Source organism: Lissotriton vulgaris, unplaced genomic scaffold (genome assembly GCF_964263255.1).
Source record: "Lissotriton vulgaris unplaced genomic scaffold, aLisVul1.2 SCAFFOLD_1875, whole genome shotgun sequence".
In the NCBI taxonomy this organism is placed as follows: domain Eukaryota; kingdom Metazoa; phylum Chordata; class Amphibia; order Caudata; family Salamandridae; genus Lissotriton; species Lissotriton vulgaris.
Window position 1 is genome coordinate 78,337 of NW_028255037.1, and position 22,677 is coordinate 101,013.

The 22,677-nt window shown below is 51.4% G+C and overlaps 1 protein-coding gene across 1 annotated transcript in view; it reads right to left on the reverse strand.

The window, feature by feature from the left end:
• Nucleotides 1-22,677, reverse strand: part of LOC147659337 (NBAS subunit of NRZ tethering complex-like) — a 485,327-nt gene that overhangs the window by 73,491 nt on the left and 389,159 nt on the right. Inside the window, exons 13-15 of the mRNA XM_086951835.1 lie at nucleotides 16,543-16,704; nucleotides 4,688-4,801; nucleotides 4,257-4,380 (exon numbers count right to left, since the gene is read on the reverse strand). Of these exons, the coding sequence (XP_086807961.1) occupies nucleotides 4,257-4,380; nucleotides 4,688-4,801; nucleotides 16,543-16,704 (400 nt within the window). The remainder of the gene's footprint in view (nucleotides 1-4,256; nucleotides 4,381-4,687; nucleotides 4,802-16,542; nucleotides 16,705-22,677) is intronic.

The window sequence follows — 22,677 nt, forward strand, 5'->3', positions numbered from 1 at the left end:
TTGTGGAGGAGCGTGCTTTTGTGTCTTTGCCCTGGCCACGAAAGGAACGAAACCCAGGCGTGGCAGGGTTCTTCGTGGAAAGACCCAAAGACTTGGCCGTGGCCCGCGAGTCTTTAAAGCCATCCAGGGCATTGTAGCCTTGTCGCAAAAGAGGCGGGAGCCATCAAAGGGCATGCCCATGAGCGAGCCCTGGACATCGGGCGAGAACCCGGTAGACCGCAACTAGGCATGGCACCGCAACGCTATAGTCGTGGAAATTGCCCTGCCCAACGAATCAGCGGTGTCCAGACCACACCTGATGGCAAACTTCGCCGCATCCTTGCCTTCCGTTTGGGAAAAGACAGCCTGGACATCCTCAGAACACTGAGGCAAGACCTCGGCTACCGAATCCCACACCGTGTGGGAGTAACGGCCCAATAAGCAGGCGGTGTTAACCGACCGCAACCCCAAGCTGGCTGAGGAGAACAACCTCTTGCCATATTGGTCCAGCCTCTAGAGTCCTTATCATGTGGAGCTGTGGGAAAGGCAATCTGCAACATCGAGGCCTGAATGACCAGGCTCTAAGGCGTGGGGTGAGTGGTCAAGAAGGCAGGATCAACAGGCGCCAGGTGAGGCCTAGCGACGTTTTTATTCACTGGTGCCCCCAGGCCAGCCACAGCCAAGTGTCCAAGAGGACTTCACTAGGGAACTCATTGAAAGGGAGCAGCAGCTCCGACGACGTAGACGTTGTCTGGAGCACCTCCGTAAGGAGGTTGGTCTCAAGGGCCACCATAGGGAGGTCGAGATGGAGAGCCTCCACAGCCCGCCGCAGCACCATAGTGCAGGAAGCGCCCTCCTCCATAATAGGTGGAGGGGAGGTAAATCCCGGGTCAGAAGACACAAAGTTCGCCCGCATCTTGAAGGTCGTCTACCCAATCCTGCTCGGAGTCACACTGCCGTGCAAGGGGGTCCTCGTTGCCGTCCCAGTCCTCGTCCGGCTCCGGAGTAGAGGGAGCTGGTCGCCGCAACAGGGCCGGAGCAGGAGAGAGGTCACGCGGCGTCGGGTACAGTGCCAAAAACCGCGCCGGCCGGTGCAGAGCCAGAACCATATCCCAATGCAGAACCCAGATCAGAACGAAATGGTCCGAGAACCGGAGCAGGGGTGGGATAAACGGCACCCATTGCGACGCCTGTGGCGGAGCCAGGGGCGTCACTGGGGCCGGAGTCATGGGCAGCTTCGGAGCCTGAGCCAGCAGCGCTGGACCTTGTGGCGCCGGAGCCAACAGGGCTGGATCCTGTGGCGCCGGGGCTGGCGCCGGTGGCGGTGCCGCCTGGCCAACAGGATCTGGACACAGGACCGCAGGGCCCGCAGGCGGGAGTCAGAGGCCTAAAAAGACAGGCCATGGCAGCAAGAAACCCTTGCATCTGTTCGGGAGTCGCCGACGGACCCGGGTATGGCGGGTAGGCTGCGGGACTCCCAGGCTCCAGAGGAGCCGCAGGGACAGAGCCCCTGTCCCCCTCGTCCACCTCCGATGAGCGACGGGGGATGTCTGAGAGGGAACACGCTTCTTCTACTTCTTTTTATGGCGTGCCTTATGGAATCTGAAGGTGAAGACTTAGACTCCCAGGAGCAACGGCCACGGTCCCGCAAATGGCCCCTAGATCCGGAGCGGCAGTGAGAGGAGTACCGGACCTCCAGCAACTTCTGCGCCGCTCCCACAAGGCCTTCGGGCCATGGCTCGACAGTCCCGGGAGTCATAGTCGGTCCCCAGGCAGTAGAGGCACACATTGTGGGGGTGCGCCACCGACATGTTACGGTGGCACGACCCACAAGACTTAAAGCCGGCATCCCTACGTGCACCAGGAGACAAGAGAAGGAGACAAAAGTCTCAAAAAGTAGTCAAAAAATGACTGAGGTACGTGCTCAATCCAGATCTGCGCTTACGGCGCGGAAAAAGAAAGAACTGACGTCAGCGCACATGGGTGGCGCCTAAATAGTCTCTGTGATGTCATACCGGCTCTTACGACACCAGTGACGGACGCGGAGCCGCACGATGTCACCTACCGACGCACAGGAGTACCGCTAGGCAAAAAACTTTCCGGATCCAGTCTCACGCCTGGGGAATATTCTACGTAAGGAATCTATCACGAACGCGTCTCTTTCAGATCATGGAGTTAGAGCAGCCTTAATATTACTAAACCTTACTGCCACATTTGACACTTGTTCCAAGCCAGTGCTTATAAAGCAACTAGTACGACCTAGAATTTATCTCTATCCTATTTGGGAAATCTGAAACAATCCACTCACCACCTATTTCTATTCTGTACTAAACCTGTGACTTGTGGAATGTATTGGGTCTCCACTGTTCAATCTATATAATTCCCAGTTAGTCTTACTTATACAGACCTTTAGTTTCTTGCTGATATCTTGCGCATATTGATACCCAAACATCATTTCCCACAGTGACAATCTGGTCTTTGCTCAAGAATATGTTCGAACTTGTATGCTAGCAGTTGATTTCTGAATGAAGACAAATACAAGAGTTCTCATTTTTAAAGAAGTGCATACCATATGGTGTGGCTGGTGGAGCTGGGCCAAGAGCCTAAATTGGCGGAGGCAGCAAAAAAATCTTGGATTCATTTGCCAGCATCTTCCCTTTTTTTGGAACAGATTAACCATGTTTCAGCCACTTGCTTTTTCTACATTCATAAGCAACACAAAATCATCCCTTTTCTCCCCTCTCACTACCATGAAGGTGTTGCGCAGTCAATAATCTTCTTGCTAGATTACGCAAATGCCCTCTCCCTTGGACTTCCCACCTTTTAGTATTCGGTACCCTTCAAATCACTCAGAACAGTGCTAGGCTTCTCATCTGAGAAGGCTGCATCGCCATGCCATTTCTTCCCACCTTTCTGCTGTCTGCTGGGTTTTTGGTCTGACACCCTTTATCTGCAAGGCACTATCCATTTGTCACTGTGCCATGCATTAAAACGGTCCTCTCTTTTTAAAGCACTCCATACTGTTCATTCCAGAATCCTATACTCTGTGCCATCCAAAATTTAGATAGCCCTGATTGGAGGCAAATCCTTCTCCATTCTAGTTGTGCAGGACTGGAACTCTCTCCCTCTTGAGCTACGGTGTGAGTCTAATCTTTCGGAAAACACTTAAAACGGTACTTTCTCCACTTTGGCATGGTTTGCACTTCTCCATTGGACATTTTTTAGTGCCAGGATGCCTGGTTTGCATATCATTTTCATTCATCCCATTCAAGACAACAATAACTAAGTTCAATGAATATAATATATTTCCACTCATTAGAGATTTATAATATATATACCTATTTTATTAGGATTATTGATGCTATTTTTAACCATTTTATTGATATCCAAAGTTGGTAAGTAGGTTCTTGCAAAGCGGCTTTAAACAATTGCATATAATTAATGGCCAATTGATATTACCTCCTATAATGTCACTTCCTATCAGGTTAATTTTTATGCAAATTATAGGGGCCTCACATGTTCCTATTCCGCCCGTGGCCCCACAAGTCCTTGGACCGGCTCTGCTGATAGGCTCTCCTGCTCTCAACGTTCGAAAGAAAGTGCAAAAAAAGGTGTATTATTCCCTAACCATTGCTTTTAGGACATTCATTTAAATATCAGTGCTAACTTTGACTTGGTTGGTAGGCGATAAAAAGATGCACTGTTAATTAATATCCCCCGAGAGTTTAGAGAACTGAGACAAGGGGGGTTGTTTAAACAGAGCACAACATGTCTCTCGGCGAAATACAGATTAGATCCCAGGCCTCTCTTTTTAAAGCCGGTGCCCCCGCCAGAGAGCCACAATTCTCCACGACAGTTACTGCAGAAGCACCAAGTCCCTCTTACGTGCCGAGCATTCGAGATGCCACCACCACCGACACTGCACGCGCTCAAACACATTTACATTTAATTGTTGCCTTGCGCTTTGTGACTCATTTCTTTTAGCTCCGCGGCACTTCATCGTGCCTCGCGAGCAGTTCAGACCCGGGGCTAAGTGTGGATTTATTGAAAGCAAATTGAGTGCAGTTAACTTTGGAAATGATGTTGAACGCGGGAGGCGGCACATTATTTTGCCATTTATCAAATGCGGAAAATCATAAATTGGCTACCGCAAAGCATACTAGTTACTTTGCACGCATCCAGAATGCATCTGTGCGGTTGTAAAACTGAGGGCTTGGTGAGGCATGCATAATGCGCAAAACAAAGTAAATTCGTCCAAGTGGGCCTCGCGACTTTACCTTCCGTGGCTGGAAACAGGTTGTCGCCGTCGCTCTTGGTTTCCGCTAATTTGCCAGTTCGGAGCAGCACTTCTGCGAAGCTCTCGTGAGTGTTGTGCTGGTACGTGGTATACGTCGCTTCATCCTGCACGAAAACCAATCAGAGGACGGCTGAAAAATAGCGATTGAGGGTGGAAACGAGTTCTACTGTCTGTACACAGGTGGCGTTTAAATATTGAGCTACTCACCTAAGACATGCAAATACAATCGGTGCGATAGCATCTTCTGAAGACGGTTTAATCGTCTCAGAATGGGCAGCAGCCATTAAGTAATTATTAGATATCACTTCTATACAGGTGACTCCCCCCCCCCCCTTCGCCTCGCGCGAGTCATTGTACAGGTGCTAATGATTTCTTTGAAATCGAGGCTGCGCGCGCACAAGCTCCACTCACCTCGGCGATGAATGGGCTGGCGATGATGGACTCGTAGAAGGGATGGCAGCCCTGCTTCTCCAGCCCTGCGTTGGAGCCCGCCATGCTTCTCAGGGCGTCTCCAAATCCTTGGGTCTGTGGGGAAGATGGCGGGAAAGCAATTACTGCGACGCCTGCGAGTGGGTCTCAAGAAACAAACTGAAAGAAAGACACACCAGCACTAGCTGGCAGCAATGAATCATGCCACACAGACCCGCGACCTCGAAGGGACTTCGACTTGCACCAGGAGCTCTAAAAAATGCCCCTATTTATTAGATAGGGGCCAGCCAGTGCTGACCCACGAGGCTTCGCCAGCCTGGGCTTGTCTGGAAGACCCTATACTCCAGTCAAATCATTCAAAGTAACACATGGCCTGTTTTGTTTTGCAGATGTTTCGGTTGAGTACACTAGGTCACAGTACTGTACTACATGAAATTTGTTAACATTTACCATTTCAAAACACAAACTCATCTCAGACTCTGTGGCAGAGACTGTCTCACCTACCCAATGACCAGACATTGTCAACACAAATAAGTCAAAAGTCAAACCTGCGCGTGGTGTGCACTGGAGAATTAGCCAATATTACTATTATAGAGAAACAATATGGTATTTTAAACTACAAATAAACAAACATGTTGGTTTATACTGCGGATATACATTTGCACAGTTTTATATCGTTTGCACAGTTCACAAGCTGCTCCCACAGTTATAAATCAAAGGAAGCGAGGCACAATGAAGCAACGAGATATGCCTTATATCACACAACTGGGTCAAATGGGAGTCAGGGCTCAAGCCAGGTTTCACAGTCACAAAGCACGAAATTCTGCTGCTGGACAAGCTCTACTGCCCACCGGAGTTTTACAAAAATGAACAATGTTTTGGGCTTAGTTGTATTTCAAGAGCTATACTAGTAACTGTGTTCAGTTAGATACTCCTGCAAAATACATCACAGGCTAAACCAATCCGACACTAGGTGCACGCTATGGAAACTAAATAAGACTCAGTCTCACGGAGTGGTAAAAGCACAAAGGGGAATGTGCATTTTAACACATAAAGCAATACAGCAAACGGCATCGTTTAGAAATGTTTCCTTAGCACATAGAGAAGGGTAAGACAGAGCAATCTATTTATGCTTTCATGACTATTGTCTTCCCTGAATTAACAATCACTACTTCAGACAAACCCTACAAAACATCCGAAGGAGCTTGGCCTCAGCTTACAAATATTCAGTAGGACAGATCGGCAACATGCTGATCCAGTCTGTAGATTCACTTCCATGCAAAGCCACTACACACGAGACACACATTTTTAAAGTATGTGATACACTGTGCCTAATCTGGTCTGACATTCATGGTTGGCATGCACTCTCTCTGACTGTACAAATAGCACTGCAGTAACTGTCTGAAAGCGCAACAGCGATTGACATCTTTTTTTGTCTTGCGGGAAGCCTGAGCTGATTGTGGTCATTGCTTTGGCGACTGAGATATCATTAGTTTTCCCTGAGGAGGAGTACAAAGTTAGTAATCCCTGTATACACCTGGCCACTATCTGAAGCTCCCTGTGTGGCACATACTTTAAAATACTTTCCCTCAACCTAAGGATGGGCACAAGGGTGTTCCACTTTACAATTAATGCAAATCAAACAGAATGACAAGAAACATACAGCTTTAATTTGGGCAATGTGTAGAGCAAACTGAAGTCAGCGAGTTGTTCATTTGGATCAATGTTGAAGATAGAAATGGACAAGACACTGTTGAAAATTTTGTGGATTCTAAGATATATGTGAGCAACCACAATTTGGTATAGATGGCACACACTAACCAAATACTTGGGCAAACTTAGCAATGAAGTGCGCCCATAATCCAGGTGGGAGACTCCTATGGCTGTGACTATTGAGGAATTACTCTCTCTCTGGGCAATGGGATCACATGAACTGTATGCAGGTGGCAGAAGTCTCAGTTGCATGAGATTTCGAAGACAAATCAATCTTACAAAAAATAACTCTAGGTTATGGATACACAGTACGCTCAGTTGGCCAGAAGTCATCACATCAAAAAGCTTTCCTCACAACAAAATCCAGGTGGCTTCACGAAGGCTTAAAAAGTTTGGCATTTGCAAGTTGCCATTTAAGGGGGAGACAAATGCCATCAGGTTGCCTTCTGAAATATACTGAGGAATTTGAGCCATCCTGAGACGCAGAAAGTTACTGAGGAATCTTAGGTATTAAATGGTGAGCCAGAGACAATATCTTGTACTACAAAATATGCCTTATTCTTCCACTCACACTCTTTCAAAAGCCCTATTACCAGTAACTGATGCACATTTTGCTGCTGAACTTCAATATATCAAGTTTGCCCAAAAGAAGAATGCTAGAAAAGGTGAAATTGCACTAGTAAAATCTATTATCCCCAGCTACAGGACTCAGGAGTTGGATTTTGCTTTCTGTCATTTGACTGTACACCTCTCTAACTAAACAACACAAGTGCAGCATGTGAATCACTTATGTCACTTCAATGCACATCTCCCTATCTGAAACTTTACCAGAGCACTCCAAAGCCAAGTAAGGCTGAAGCATAAGAGTGGACCATTCCACTTTCAACGGGGCACAATGCAGCTGTTACAGCCTAAAAGTTAGTGGGATTGATTCAGAGGGACATGGTTTAGCAAACTGGAATATTTTTCCACAGTAAAAAGTTTGTAGATCCTTTTGAAAGGCAGAGCGACATTACGGTTCCTAAACTGAGTAAAGCCGATATCAACTTCTGCTCAGAGAAGCCTCTCTTATGAAAAATATTTATGGTAACTAGGCTTTACCATCAGGGGTTATGGCAGCATGAATGGTACCCCTGCTGCCAATCCATCTAGTTAAGTAAATCACTATGTCAAGCACATATGTAGTGTGTCCTTGCTGCCACCATGCTGTTAAGAGCTACCTCTGAGAAAGCTACAGTCTTAATGACAGGAGGGGAGATGATCGCAGCCCAGGCCCCTTCCACAAACCTGGCAATGAGGCACTTGGGGTATGCAATGAAGGACAATCATACTTCAAGCAAAATCATTCTTACATCGTCTTCTATATCTAGAGTATTTGCCATACTCCTACAATTATTAATTTCAATCGTAAAGAATGCAGTGTTACCAGGTTGCAGCAAAAATGACCAAAGCTATTTACAATCCTTGATATAGGATGTGTGAACGGTCCTTTGAAAAATAACACATATCCAGAGGTGTTCTCCAGACTCTGAACCAAAATTTGCCCCCCCAGGCTTCCCTGTCAAGCAATGAGAAAAGTATCCTCAGTTCTCAACAGTGTAGAGTGGGTCCCCAGATCTGTTAGCTGAACAGCCAGGTCTTGAGGATCTTCCTGAAGGTGTTCAGGAAGGGGGCGCTTCTGATGTCTGCCGGGGGGGTGGGGGGGAAGGGGGGTGAGTGTGTCCCCAGATCTGTTAGCTGAATAGCCAGGTCTTGAGAATCTTCGTGAAGGTGTTCAGGGAGTGGGCGCATCTGATGTCTGCCAGTAGCTCGTCCCAGGTCTTGGCTGCGATGTGAGAGAAAGATCTTCCGTCTGCTCTGGCTCTGTGAATGCGCGGGTTTCCGCCAGTGCGAGCATGGAGGATCGGAGGTTTCTTTTGGGTCCGAGGAAGTTGATTCTGTCGTTGAGGTATTTGGGTCCGTTGTTGTGTAGGCATTTGTTAGGGGTAAGTGAGGATTTTGAAGGTGACTCTTTTCTCCACTGGGAGCCAGTGGAGTCTTCATAGGTGTTGACTGATGTGTTTGTGCCGGGGGATGCCGAGGACGAGCCTGGCAGCGGTGTTCTGTATTGTCTGGAATTTGCGGAGTAGGGACTTGTTAATGCTGGCATAGAGCGCGTTTCCGTAGTCCAGTTTGCTGGTGATGAATGTGTGGGTGACTGTCTTCCTTGATTCGGGGGGGATCCATTTGAAGGTTTTGCAGAGGATGCGGAGGGTGTTGAAGCAGCTGCAGGTGACGGCATTGACCTGTCAGTTCATGGCAAGTCGAGTATGATGCCAAGGTTTTTGGCATGGTCTGAGGGAGTGGGTGGGCTCCCGGGGGCGGTCGGCCACCAGGTGTTGTCCCATGCTGAGGGGGAGGTTCCAAGGACGAGGACTCCTGTCTTCTCTGCGCTGAGCCTCAGGCAGCTGTTGGTCATCCAGACTGCGAGGTCTTGCATCCCTTTCTGGAAATTGAGTTTGGCAGTGATGGGGTCCTTCACCCAAGGGGTCCTCTAGCCCTCTGTAAATTGCCCAATAACTAGTAGATGCTCTAATCCCCTGCACTGCAGGCACCAAAACAGCAGAGTCCAAACTCTTGACTTGCAGCTCCCCAGCCCCGCAGATGCCTCAACTGCCCAGGAGAGGGTACAGCAGCTCTGAAGGATCAACTCTGCCTCCTCACCAAGTTTGGAGGCACCAGGATTTTCCGGAGCTGAGCAGCAGCAATTAAGGGGTACCTAACTCTATGCAACTCAAGACAGACTACAAGAGTCCAAGCTGGACTCCAACTTCCTAAGGACCGAGCAACTGTCATGGGACATCAGCACCCTGAGATCCACTCGCTCAGGGGCCCAGCCGTTCTGCACCAGCCCCTCTGAGGTGTTTTCCCCCGACCGCAAGGCTCTGCGCGCTAGAGCTTGGCTCACCTGTTGCTCTGCACCTAGCCCCACCGGCCAGGGAATCTCCAAAACCTTTGTACTTCTGTAGTCCTCAGGCCACTGTGACCTCTGCACTCGTAGGTGCCCTCGGACTTGCCTACAAGTCCCCCTGTTCAGCCTGTTATTAGGTGTCCCCCCTTTTTCATAGCACACCAGCTATGTACTCTCCCAGAACCCTGCTCCCAGCCAAATCCGGGATGCTCCCGAGAAACTGCTGGTAGAAAATTGGACCCTTGCTTCCTAACATTCGAATGCTAGTAAGTGAACCCCTACTACACTGAACTATTTCATTCTATGTTTTTCTCCATAGTGTAACATTGTGCGTAACTGTGTACAACTGTATATTGCTTGCACTTACCTTACTTATTGCTGAAATGTATTACATACTTACTTTTAACTGAAGTTGTTGGCTCAAAATATGTATATTAAGACTTGCTATTATTGTACAAATTGGTCTCGACTTCATTCTTGAGTGTGTGTTCCATTTATTGCCTCTGTGAGTACAGCAAATGCTTAGCACTACCCGCTGGTAAGCCTAACTGCTCGTCCACACTACCACAAAATAGAGCATTTGTATGATCTACTTTGGCCTCTGTAAACCAATAGGGTCTCTGTGACCTCTCTGGACAGTGTAACCCACTGTGGTACACTACATAGAGAGGTGGGTTTCCTACAAACAGAAATGCAAAAATCCATGAGTATGTTTCATGCAGACAAAAAGCTGCTCCACAGAGGCATTACTCCTCTGGTAACACCAGATAACTCAGTGTCAAGTACCATTGCAACACCCGGTACAACCGGTTGTATGGAACACTAGTCTCTCAATGACTAAACCCAGACCTAAGAAAAGGTAAGGCTTAGTTGGGATTCTTGATTGTTCTACAGCAGACTCAGAAGTTAGGTCCTTCAGGAGTTTTGTCCCAGATGGGCCCTTACCCCTACCAAGTCCCCTAACATTATGCCTTCAGGTCCACCTGCTCCACCTGGGAGGATACTAGCTCTTTGATCACTCTTCCCCTCTCATCTGCTCCTCACAAGAGCAGGACGGTCAGATCTATGTGGGAGAAGCATGGCCCTAGTATAGGCAGTCTCTGTCTCCACTAGTCACACTGTTTGACAAGATGAGGGCACTCACTTTCCTTTGCTTCAGATCAGATTTGCTACTGTATGGATGCACAAACAACACCTGAAATGGAACTGAAAGACTCAAGAAATGAACCACAAGCCAGAGCCCTGCACTGATTTGTCTAGCTCTACACCACAAATCCAATTTAACTCAATGAATCCCAATGTAGGCAAAATAAAACCCCGTAAGAAAAAGTATCATAACCTGAAGATAAACAAATAGTAAAGGTAAGCGAGCTCTCACTTGTCTAGTAGACAGAAACACATAACAAGGATTCAGAAGGGTTTCATAAAGGTATGCAGTGTCTCAGAGTTTATTGGCCAGTGAAGTCCCCAAGATAGCATGCCATATACATTTTATTCCATCTACTCTTTGTATTGCTCTGTGTCTGATGGGGTGAAACCGGATGCCAATCCACAGGAGAAAAAAACTCCCCGGCTTAGTGTGAAAGTTTTTAGGTTCGTTATTAATGTGCAGAAGTGCATAGTTTACATTTACCCAGGGAGTTTTTCTTTTACAGCTAGGACAGGTGATTTAGATTTTATTATAATTTACCCAAAATACTGAAAGACCACTTGTGAAGACAAAGCAATCACATGCCTCTCCTGGATGGGGTTTTAGGGAAACACCATGCATGCAGAGGTATGGACATCATAGGTCCAGCGCATATAGGTCACTGGAGCCCACATATGAGACTGATCAACTTCACCCAAATAACTATTTACGAACAGTGGAGTGCGGGTGCGAGAGGTGAGGGTGAACTGGGATCAGGATTGTAGGAGAGTAGGGTCTGCAATCCTATGATCACCCAGATTTTTCGCTTTTGTTTCACTGGTTTACGACTTTCTCTGGCTGTGGGCCTGCTAATCAGACCCACAGCCTGGCTGTTCTCTTTCTAAATTACGATATGTACCCTAGGTGCATTCACCAATTGGTACTGGGCCACCTTATCAGACCCTGTAACTCAGGGCATAGGTGTACCCAGGGCCGCCAGGGGCTGCAGCATGTATTATGCCACCCCTGGCTGGCCTCCTAAATTTGACACAACTGGCTGCATGACAGCTGGGGCGAAGTCGTGTAATCACACTTTGCTTTAGATATAGTAGCCCTATATCTAACCATACAATGGACACTCGAGTTCCTATCAGTCACTCCTATGGCAGGCCTTGACAATCCTGAAGTACGTTTGACCTGACAGCTGGGTATTGGCAAATCAGGTTAGCTGAGGACGCCAAGCCTAAAACCGCATTTTCAACCCCTGGTGGGCATTATCAGTTCGTGGTGATGCCCTTTGGTCTGAAAAATGCACCTGCCACCTTCCAAAGGTTGGTGAATCAAGTCCTTACTGGGCTGGATGACTTCTGTGCGGCGTATCTTGACGATATTGCTGTCTTTAGCTCCACCTGGGAGGATCACCTGGTCCACCTGCGGAAAGCGTTAGAGGCTCTGCAAGCAGCAGGCCTCACTATCAAGGCCACCAAGTGCCAGATAGGGCAGACACAGGTTGTATACCTGGGCCACCTTGTAGGTGGAGGCCAGGTTCAGCCACTGGAGAGCAAGATACAGTCAATCAGGGACTGGGCTCCTCCAACCACCCAGACTCAGGTTCGAGCTTTCTTGGGCCTGACTGGATACTACCGGAAGTTTGTCAGGAACTATGGTTCCATCGTGACACCATTAAACGAACTGACAAGCAAGAAAATGCCAAAGAAGGTTCAGTGGACAGCGAGCTGTCAAAAAGCATTCGATGACCTAAAGCAGGCCATGTGCACGGCGCCTATCCTCAAAAGTCCGGACTACTCCAAACCATTCATTGTCCAAACAGATGCTTCTGAGTTGGGTGTGGGAGCTGTTCTTTCTCAACTGAATTTTGATGGTCAAGACCAGCCCATTGCTTTTATAAGCAGAAGGCTGACCCCTAGAGAGAAGAATTGGTCAGCTATTGAGAGGGAGGCCTTTGCTGTGGTTTGGGCCCTGAAGAAGCTGAGGCCATACTTGTTTGGCACTCACTTCAAGATTCAGACCGACCATAAGCCCCTCTTGTGGCTAAATCAGATGAAGGGTGAAAACCCCAAACTGCTAAGGTGGTCCATTTCCCTACAGGGGATGGACTTTACAGTGGAACATAGACCTGGTACTGATCATGGCAATGCCGATGGGCTCTCCAGATATTTCCACTTAGAACAAGAAGACTCACCTGGTCAAGGTTAGCTTATTGTTCCGACGTTTGGGGGGGGGTCATGTAGGAGAGTAGGGTCTGCAATCCTATGATCACCCAGATTTTTCGCTTTTGTTTCACTGGTTTACGACTTTCTCTGGCTGTGGGCCTGCTAATCAGACCCACAGCCTGGCTGTTCTCTTTCTAAATTACGATATGTACCCTAGGTGCATTCACCAATTGGTACTGGGCCACCTTATCAGACCCTGTAACTCAGGGCATAGGTGTACCCAGGGCCGCCAGGGGCTGCAGCATGTATTATGCCACCCCTGGCTGGCCTCCTAAATTTGACACAACTGGCTGCATGACAGCTGGGGCGAAGTCGTGTAATCACACTTTGCTTTAGATATAGTAGCCCTATATCTAACCATACAATGGACACTCGAGTTCCTATCAGTCACTCCTATGGCAGGCCTTGACAATCCTGAAGGCAGAGTGCATGGGCTCGTGTGAACTAGGCTCTGGCCCGAGCCGAGCCCGGTTGCAGCTTGCGGAATCCAGACCCAATGGCTGTTCCATGATAACGCGTACCACATCGGTAACTTCGGTGTCGCGTTATCAAGACATGTCGAGTAAGGTGTCATACGAATCGGGATGCTGCCCTCTCACCAACGCTGGCGACGAGGTTAGCATTCCGCCCTTCTAGAGGGACACGACATGTACATAACTGTGAACCCCGGTTAAAGTTAACTGAAGCCTCAGCTCCACAAAATGGATGCTGCCACCACAGACACGAGTCTGACCTCCTGCTGCTGGGAGTCCTTCCAGCGAGGAGAGCTTGGACAAAGGGTTTCCTGTCGAGGGCGGTGTTCGCACCGTCCCAGACAGGGTTTGTGTATTCTGGGTAGGTAGGGCTTTTGCGAGAAGGTGACTGCGGAGTGGCACCCCGGTGCTCACTACGCATCTGCCGGTCAGAACCAGTTCCAGGGGCACCAGCCCTGGCCTGGGGAAAGTCCGGCAGGGGAGAGGGGTGTAACTACCTCCCTTCCTGGTCCCACCCTTAGGGCAGGACCTAGTCATGTACCCACCCCTTTCTTTAGAATAAAGGCCGGAGCGGGGACCCTTCCAAATTAGATCATCTTTGAATCAAGAACTACTTTCTACGAAAGGACACTCAAGACTCTTCTCAAGATTTCTCCCTTGTGACTAAGGAGTAGTCACCCTGCATCAGCGGGCACCATCTAAGAACTCTGCGGTTTGCTGCAAGTCCTTCCTCAAGGATCCGACGGCCCAGCTCGACGAGAACCGGCTTCCCTGGCACCTCTGACCTCTACCCACGTCATCAGCTCAGCTGTGATCTGTGGGTGCGACGAGACCTCGAGGGACCGGCCATCATCAGAACCTGCACGCTCTTAACCAGCACGACCATCGAAGCGATTCCCTGGTGAGTGCTCTGGGGTCCGAGCAGCCCCGACCCTGAGCCGCTCCAGCACCGAAGTGCAGTCTCCCAGCATCTCCACGATCTGCGTGGGGCCCTTCTGCTCGCTGCTCAGCACGTTGTCCGGTCACTAGCCGCTGGCTTGTGCCCTTCTGTGACGACATCCGACAATCAACACTGCTGGTCTGGTTGCTCCAGACTGGCCCTTGCTTCCATCTTTGCGAGAAGCACCCCGGACCCTCCTGGTCCACTCAAGACGCCATCTTAGGCCCACCACGTGGCCCTGAGATCTGCCAAGGCTTGTTGCCCCATCCTGGGCCCAGCGACGCCGACAGCATCATCCTTCGTGGGACAACTCGCACCTCCGTCGTGGTCGCCGACAACGCCTCCTGGTCCGTGAGACTGCAGAGCCTAGCGTCGCCCACTCACCTGGTCGAGGTGACGGCCAACCGGTGCCATCCTGGTACCCTCTGACTACTGGCTAGTAGTATGAACTTGGTCCCCTCTGCTTTCAGGTATCAACAATCTCTGATCCAGGCTTGGATCTCTACGAACTATTCATCACTGGTCGCCGGCCAGCAACTCCTTTTCTTCCGGCTCCTGGCTCGTCAGCGAAGACCCCGACGCCTGTAAGACTTGTGCAGCCGCAGCCCTCGTGGCTAGGTAACTCGGCATTTCGGTGCCTGCATAGCCTCTTTACTCTAGGGTCCCGAGTCCCTCGCTTCCGACTTGCCTTATCGGGTCCGCCCGAGACCTTAAACTTTCCGTGTCCTCGGACACTTGTTTTAATTGTGCACTTGAAGTATTTTCCTAAGAGATTTGGTTGTGCTTAGTACCCTGTCCTCATAAAGAGTCCAGGGCTGTTGTGAATCTTAATAAATATCCTGTTTATTTTTCATAACACTTGTGTGGTGTCCTTTCACTGGGTGTTCAAGGGGTACATGTGTGGTAAACAGCTGGCTTAACGCGCCCTCTCGAGTCTTTAGCCTTAGACTGCTCGTATCCACGCTACTAGGATAGCTGGTCTATAGGTTGACTTACAACCAAACACCATAAGGGTCGTTGGAACGATCCATAGCGGTCGCTAGAATAGCGAACGTTGCATATCGGGCCAACTTCTCACAAGGATGACCAGTGAATGAAGGTGATGAACGACAGGTTGACTTGCAAAGAGGTGGGGTACGTGAATGAGGGCAAGAGAAAGGGACCTTCAGGAAGGAGGTCCTCTGACGAGGAAGTGAAGAAGCTGTACATTTTCGGAAAGGTGTGAGAGTGACCTACAGGACAACACAAGCAGGGGGAATAGCTGACCTATTGGTGGCTGTCCTGGTTTTAGAAGCGCAATATTGCCACATGCTGGCAAGACCTAACACCCTGCCCCTCCACATCAGCCAATTCGCGTTCAAGACCCAGTTCAAGAAGAACCTCAAAAACTGGCTCTTTGAATGATCCTACATCCAGAGGGCCCAGCAGCCTCCCCCCCCACCCTTGCCTTGAGCCCCTCACGGGCGAGTATCCGCACTTTTCAAGCCCCAGATTGGCTTGATTGAGTATGGGTCATGAAGTGTGGTACTTTGACATCAGGCTAGCTTTGCTTTTTTCTTGTACTTCAGCACCATGTGCTAAACCGTGTCCCAAGATTGCAACCAACGCCTATACACTTTTGTATTTTTTAGCATGACTTAAATTAATGTCAAAGTTCAAAAGACAAGCAAGGGGCAGATGCCGGAAGCTGGCCTATAGCCTACTTTAAGAGAAATTCAGATTTGAAGCTCCTTCTGCAAACCTCAGCACTCAATACGGTGGTTAAACACTTTTTGTTCTGCATTTGTCAGTTTTATAGCAAAAGGCATTCTGACTCCTGTATATTTTAGATTAGAAAGGATGGGATTAGATCAAGATAAACGTTGTGTTCCATACTTCTTACTTGGCAATCAGTTACGATTGTGGCAAATTGCTTTGCTCTAATTTTGTGCAGTGAATCAATTGATAAAATACAGGCCTATCTGTCTGTTATTCTGTTTAAGCTCTTCTGAAGATCAAGCTGTGCTCAGTGAAGATTACAGCGCCTTGTGGAATAATCTCTAAAGTACAGGCGGGTGGAAGAGGGCAAAGAAAACAAGCAGAGATGTTTGACCTAGTGGAATATCAATCTCACTTGAACACAATTATGAAGGGCAAATAACGATTTAGCTGCATTATATACATAATATATGTCCAATTGCGAGTTTTGCTTGAAGGCTTCTATTTTTCCATCAATTTTACAGGAACCAGTAAACCACTGACTAACATTTTTACAAGTGTATTATTTCATAGAGATAATGTTTGGGAAAAAAAAAGCTTGTGTTAAACAAGTGCACAAAGATAACTGAATTACAAACATAAACAGGGTGTTAGGGCTGCGCTTCACCATGTGTGGGCACACATTCCTGATGCTCCTTACTTGTAAGGGTCGCAGGTAAGTTAGGGACTTCTTCCACCACTGTCCATCACTCACAGCATGCAACACAGCTTTAGTGGTCATAGTTGTATTAGTTAACACTTTCATAGTGGACGATGTGGTCCGATGCAACAAATCAGCAGGTTGTTTAGCTTTGGGTTCAGCCTGCAAGTTTATGCAACACACAAGAGGGCGAGTTAATGACTACAGGCAAAAACAAAACAAAAATACTCGTTATCACAGACACTTAGGTGACAGACACACACATTAAATAATCTCTACCAGGCTAGGATTCCTCTGCGTATTTACCAACATAAACGTACAATATCCACCTTTCGCGTTGTTGAACAAGTTACTTACCTTCGGTAACGATATATCTGTAAGAAACATTAGTTAGTGTTAGATTCCTTACCTTAGAATATCCCCAGGCGTCAGTCTGGATCCGGAAACTTTTGCGTAGCAGTACCCCTGCGCGTCGGTAGGCGTCGTCTGCAGGCGCCCCCTGCGGCTCCGCGTCCGTCGTTGGCGTCGTGCGCCGTGATGACGTCGCTGGAGTATATAGACGCCGCCTCCGCGCGCTGACGTCAGTTCTTTGCACACAGCTTTTCCGCGCCAGGAGACGCAGAGCCATGAGAGAACCAACACTGGTGCCATGTAAAACTAGGGCCCTGAAAGGGATGACCTTAACCCTAGGTATCAGTTCGCAGAACGGGGAGGATGGGTGGGTTCGGTAAGGAATCTAACACTAACTAATGTTTCTTACAGATATATCGTTACCGAAGGTAAGTAACTTGTTCATCTGAAAGAAACACGTTAGTGTTAGATTCCTTACCTTAGAATACATACCCCAGCAATACCAACCCCGGTGGTGGGTCTGCGAACCAATACAAAACTACACCAGAAAGTCCTGGAGGACAGAACGGCCAAAGAAGCCATCCCTCCGGACTTGACTGTCCAGGCAGTAGTGCCTCGCAAAGGTGTGCAGCGAGGCCCACGTAGCCGCTTGGCAAATGTCCTGCAAGGGGACTCCCCGGCCCAGGGCAGTAGTAGCCGCCGTGGCCCGAGTGGAATGGGCCCTCAGCCCAACAGGAGGCTCCTTCCGAGCCAAAGAGTAGCACGCTTTGATGCAGAGGACGACCCATCGAGAGATGGTTCGTTTACAAACCGCCCGTCCCTTCTTCGCACCCACGTAGCCAACAAACAGTTGGTCATCCACCCGGAACTGGCGTGTGCGATCCATATAGAATGAAAGCGCACGTTTTGGGTCCAGACGATGGAGCCGCTCTTCATCCTTTGAAGGATGCGGAGGCGGGAAGAAGGAAGGGAGGGTGATGGACTGCCCGATGTGAAAGGCCGAAACAACCTTGGGCAGGAAAGAAGGTCTAGTCCTCAGAACCACCTTGTCAGGATGAATGGACAGGAAAGGAGGTTGGACAGAAAGAGCCTGGAGCTCACTCACCCTCCTGGCAGAGGTGATGGCAACCAGGAAAGCCGTCTTTAAAGTCAGGAGACGGAGAGGACAAGAATGAAGGGGCTCAAAGGGAGCACACATCAGGAAAGTCAGAACCAAGTTCAAATCCCACTGAGGCATCACAAACGGAATAGGTGGAAACATGTGAGTGATGCCTTTTAAGAACCGAGTTACAATCGGGGATTTGAACAAAGAAGGCTGATCAGGAAGCCTCAAAAAGGCCGAAAGGGCAGAAAGGTAGCCCTTGATAGTGCCCAGAGCAGAGCCCTGCTGGGCAAGAGAAAGAAGAAACAGAAGAACCTCCGAAAGAGGGGCAGAGAGAGGATCCACAGCCTTTGCTGTGCACCATGCCACAAATCTGTTCCACCGACAGGCGTATACCGACTTAGTGGAGGGACGCCTGGCTGCCAGAATAACATCACAGACTTCAGGAGGCAAGTCAAATGGCCTCAACTGCCGCCGCTCAATCTCCAAGCATGGAGGTGGAGACTGGACAGGTTCGGGTGGAGGACCGTCCCCTGCTGCTGGGACAGAAGGTCCTCCTGAAGGGGCAGGCGGATCGGGGGACCGACTGACATGCTGAGTAGCTCGGGATACCAGTACCTTCGAGCCCAGTCCGGAGCCACAAGGATAACTTGGGCCCGGTCGCGCCTGATCTTCTTCAGCACTCTGGGCAGAAGTGGTATAGGCGGAAAGGCGTATAACAGACCGCAACTCCACTCGCGCCGAAAGGCGTCGCCGTGCGAGTGCCGTCTTGGAAACTCCAACGCGCAGAACTGATGACATTGCGCGTTCTCTTCTGTGGCGAATAGATCTAACCAAGGCTCTCCCCATTGCAGAAAGATGCCTTGCGCCACGTCCGAGTTCAGACGCCATTCGTGATCCATCGAGCACCGACGGCTGAGTTCGTCCGCCCTGGCGTTCAGAGAACCTGCCAGGTGTTGAACCGTCAGAGTCACGCCCTGACGTTCCAGCCATTGCCAGAGGCGCAGAGCCTCCTGGCAAAGGGTCCACGACCCCACTCCGCCCTGTTTGTTGCAGTACCACATGGCGGTGGTGTTGTCGGTGAACACCTGCACTACACTCCCGTTGACAAAGGGGAGGAATGCCTTCAGTGCCAGACGAATCGCCCGCAGCTCCAACAGGTTGATATGGAGCCGGGACTCCGCCGGAGACCAGATGCCTCTGATCTCCGCCTCTCCCAAGTGGCCACCCCAGCCCTGGAGGGACGCGTCCGTCACGACAACGTGCTCCGGTTGGGGAAGGGAGAGGGACTTGCCCCTGACCCAATCGCGGTCCGTAAGCCACCACTGCAGTTGTCTCGCAGTGCCCTCCGAGATCAAGACGTGGTCGGACAAGTTGCCCTGATGCTGGGCCCACTGAAACTTCAGGTCCCACTGCAGAGCCCGCATCCGCCACCGGGCGTGATGCACCAGAAGGATGCAGGAAGCCATCAGTCCCAGCAGCCGCAGCGTCAACCTGACCGAAACTCGGGATAGCGGCTGAAAGATGGGAATCAAAGCCTGAATATCCCGAACCCGCCGTTCCGGAGGATAAACCCGAAACTGCGCCGAGTCCAGAACCGCTCCGATGAAAAGGAGCTTTTGAGAGGGACACAGGTGTGATTTCGGCACATTGATGGAGAACCCCAGGTCGTGCAAGAGGTCTGCCGTCATCTGAAGGTGGTGGACGACTGTCTGGGGCGAGCCCGCCTTCAACAACCAGTCGTCTAGGTAGGGGAAGACTGAAACCCCTAACCTGCGCAGATGGGCTGCGACCACCGCCATCACCTTTGTGAACACCCGTGGGGCGCTGGTAAGGCCGAAGGGGAGCACGATAAACTGAAAGTGCTCCAGGCCTACCGTGAACCGCAGGTAACGCCGGTGGGCCGGCAGGACGGGGATGTGAAAATAGGCGTCCTGCAAGTCCAACGCTACCATCCAGTCTTGCGGGTCTAGAGCAGCCAAGACCTGAGCTAACGTCAACATCTTGAACTTCTCCTTCCGGAGGAAGCCGTTGACGTTCCTTAGATCCAAGATAGGACGTAGGCCCCCCTTGTCCTTCTTGGGCACCAGAAAGTAGTGGGAATAACAACCACGCCCTACTTCTGGCCCAGGAACGCGCTCGATGGCCCCCTTGGCCAAGAGGGCCGTAACTTCCTCCTGCAGAAGTGTCAAGTGGTCCCCCGACACACGGTGGTTCTGCGGTGGCATGGCTGGAGGAGAGGTCTCGAAGGGGAGGGAGTAGCCCCTTCGGACAATTTGCAGCACCCACTTGTCCGAAGTGATTGTGCGCCAGTGAGCGTGGTGATGGCGAACCCTGCCACCCACTGGCGTCACATGGGGCCGAAAGCACGGACTAGGAGGATTTTGGGGTAGATGCTGCGGGGGAGGGTGTGGTCTGACCCCGCCGTTGTCCCCGACCGCCACCACGGCGGTTTCCACGGCCGCCACCGCGTTGAAAGGATTGTTGCGGCGCGTGGCTGGCAGCACGTGTGGGGGCGCCCCTTCCTTGGCCACGAAAGGGGCGAAACGAACCCGGTTGCTGACGCTGGGTCGAGAGACCCAAGGACTTGGCCGTGACCCTGGAGTCCTTGAAGCGTTCCAGCGCGTGGTCCGCCTTGTCACCGAACAGGTGACAGCCATCAAACGGCATGTCCATCAATGAACTCTGGACATCGGTCGAAAAATTGGCGGATCTCAGCCAGGCGTGGCGACGAATCGCCACCGTCGTTGACATAGCTCTGCCTAGCGAGTCGGTCGTATCAAGACCACACCGTATTGAATATTTCGCTGCATCTCGGCCCTCAGCCACAGCCTGACCGAGTTTTGCCCGCACCTCCATGGGGCATTCTGGCAGCAGTTCCGCGACCGTATCCCACACAGAGTGGGTGTAGCGGCCCAAGAGGCAGGCGGTGTTGCAAGACCGCAGGCCCAAACTAATGGACGAGAAGACCTTCTTGCCAAATTGGTCATACCTCTTGGATTCCCGGTCGGGTGGGGCCGACGGGAATGCGGACTGGGAGGTCGAGGCCTGGATCACCAGACTCTCAGGAGTGGGGTGGGTAGACAGGAACTTGGGGTCGTCCGGACAAGGACGGTGGCGCCTGGCCACGTTCCGATCGACAGGCGCACCTGAAGCGGGCCTGGACCACGTGCCCAACAGAACGTCCGACAAGGCTTCATTAAACGGCAGCAGTGGCTCCTGTGGGCATGACTGCGGTTTGAAGACCTCGGTGAGGATGTTAGGCCTCACGGCCGCGACGGGGAGCTCAAGGTGTAAGGCCTTGGCAGCCCTCATCAGCACCACAGAATATGCAGCTCCCTCCACCGATGCCACGGAAGGAGGAGAGATCAAACCAGGGTTAGGAGAGTCGTCCAGATCACTGGCATCCCCCAAGTCACCTGTCCAGTCCGGGTCATACTGGCACTCGCGTGACAGAGGGTCCTCGGACCCCTCCCAACCTTCACCGAACTCTTCATCCTCTCCGTATTCGGAGTCAACGATGTAGACCGGCTCCTCGGGGTTCATGGGCCCCATCGGCGCCGGGACCGGCGTCGAGCGACGCCCGTCCGGCCCCGCGTCCGGCGTCGGTGAAGGTAAGGGGACGGCGCCGCCCGGAGCCGGCGTCGGAGCCCCAGTGCCGCCCGAAGCCGGCACCGAGGAACCGGCGTCGCGCGGAGGCGGAGCCGCGGGCAACCCTGATGGAATCGGCGCCGGGTTGGATGGGCGTCCATCCGGCGTCGACCCCGAAGGCCCTAGCGGCGCCGGGATCGGCGCCGCCGGCGGCGCCGGAATCGGAGCATCCGACGGCGTCGAGGTAGGGTCAGCAGAACCGCTAGGGCCCCCGGACGGGTTCACTGGGCCCGTAGGCGCCGTGGAACCCGCCGGAGGAGACAGGGCCCTCATGGCCATGAGGAAAGCCTCTATCTCCTCAGGCGTCGCACCGTGCCCAGGGACCTGAGGGTATGGGGCAGGCCGCGCCGGCGACTCTCGCGGAGCCGCGGTTTTGGGGTCACCTGAACCCCCGGCCGCATCGCGCGAGCGTCGGGGGGAGTCGGGGGTACGATGACGACGCCCCGACTTCTTGTGTTTCTTACCTGACGAGGATGACGAGTGGTGTCGACTTCCGGAACGCTCGGCGCGGCCCCGCGACCGCTCCCTCGAACGCTCTCTCGACCTCCGGCCGGACCGGGACCGCTCCCGGTCCCGACGTGGGGCCGACACCCGGAGCTCCAGTAGCTTGCGGGACCGCTCCCGTCTAGCTTTGCTGGTGAGGGCCCGGCAGTCGACGCAGGAGTCCACGTCGTGGTCGGGGCCCAGACACCGGAGACAGAGGCGGTGATGGTCTGTGACCGACATCGTGCGCTCACAGTCATCACAGTGCTTGAACCCAGGCATCCTAACAGGCACAAAGTGACAATAATTCGAAAAAACTTGGTCAAAGACCGGAGTACTGCTCTTCAGATCTGCGTCCACTGGCGCGGAAAAAAGAAGAACTGACGTCAGCGCGCGGAGGCGGCGTCTATATACTCCAGCGACGTCATCACGGCGCACGACGCCAACGACGGACGCGGAGCCGCAGGGGACGCCTGCAGACGACGCCTACCGACGCGCAGGGGTACTGCTACGCAAAAGTTTCCGGATCCAGACTGACGCCTGGGGAT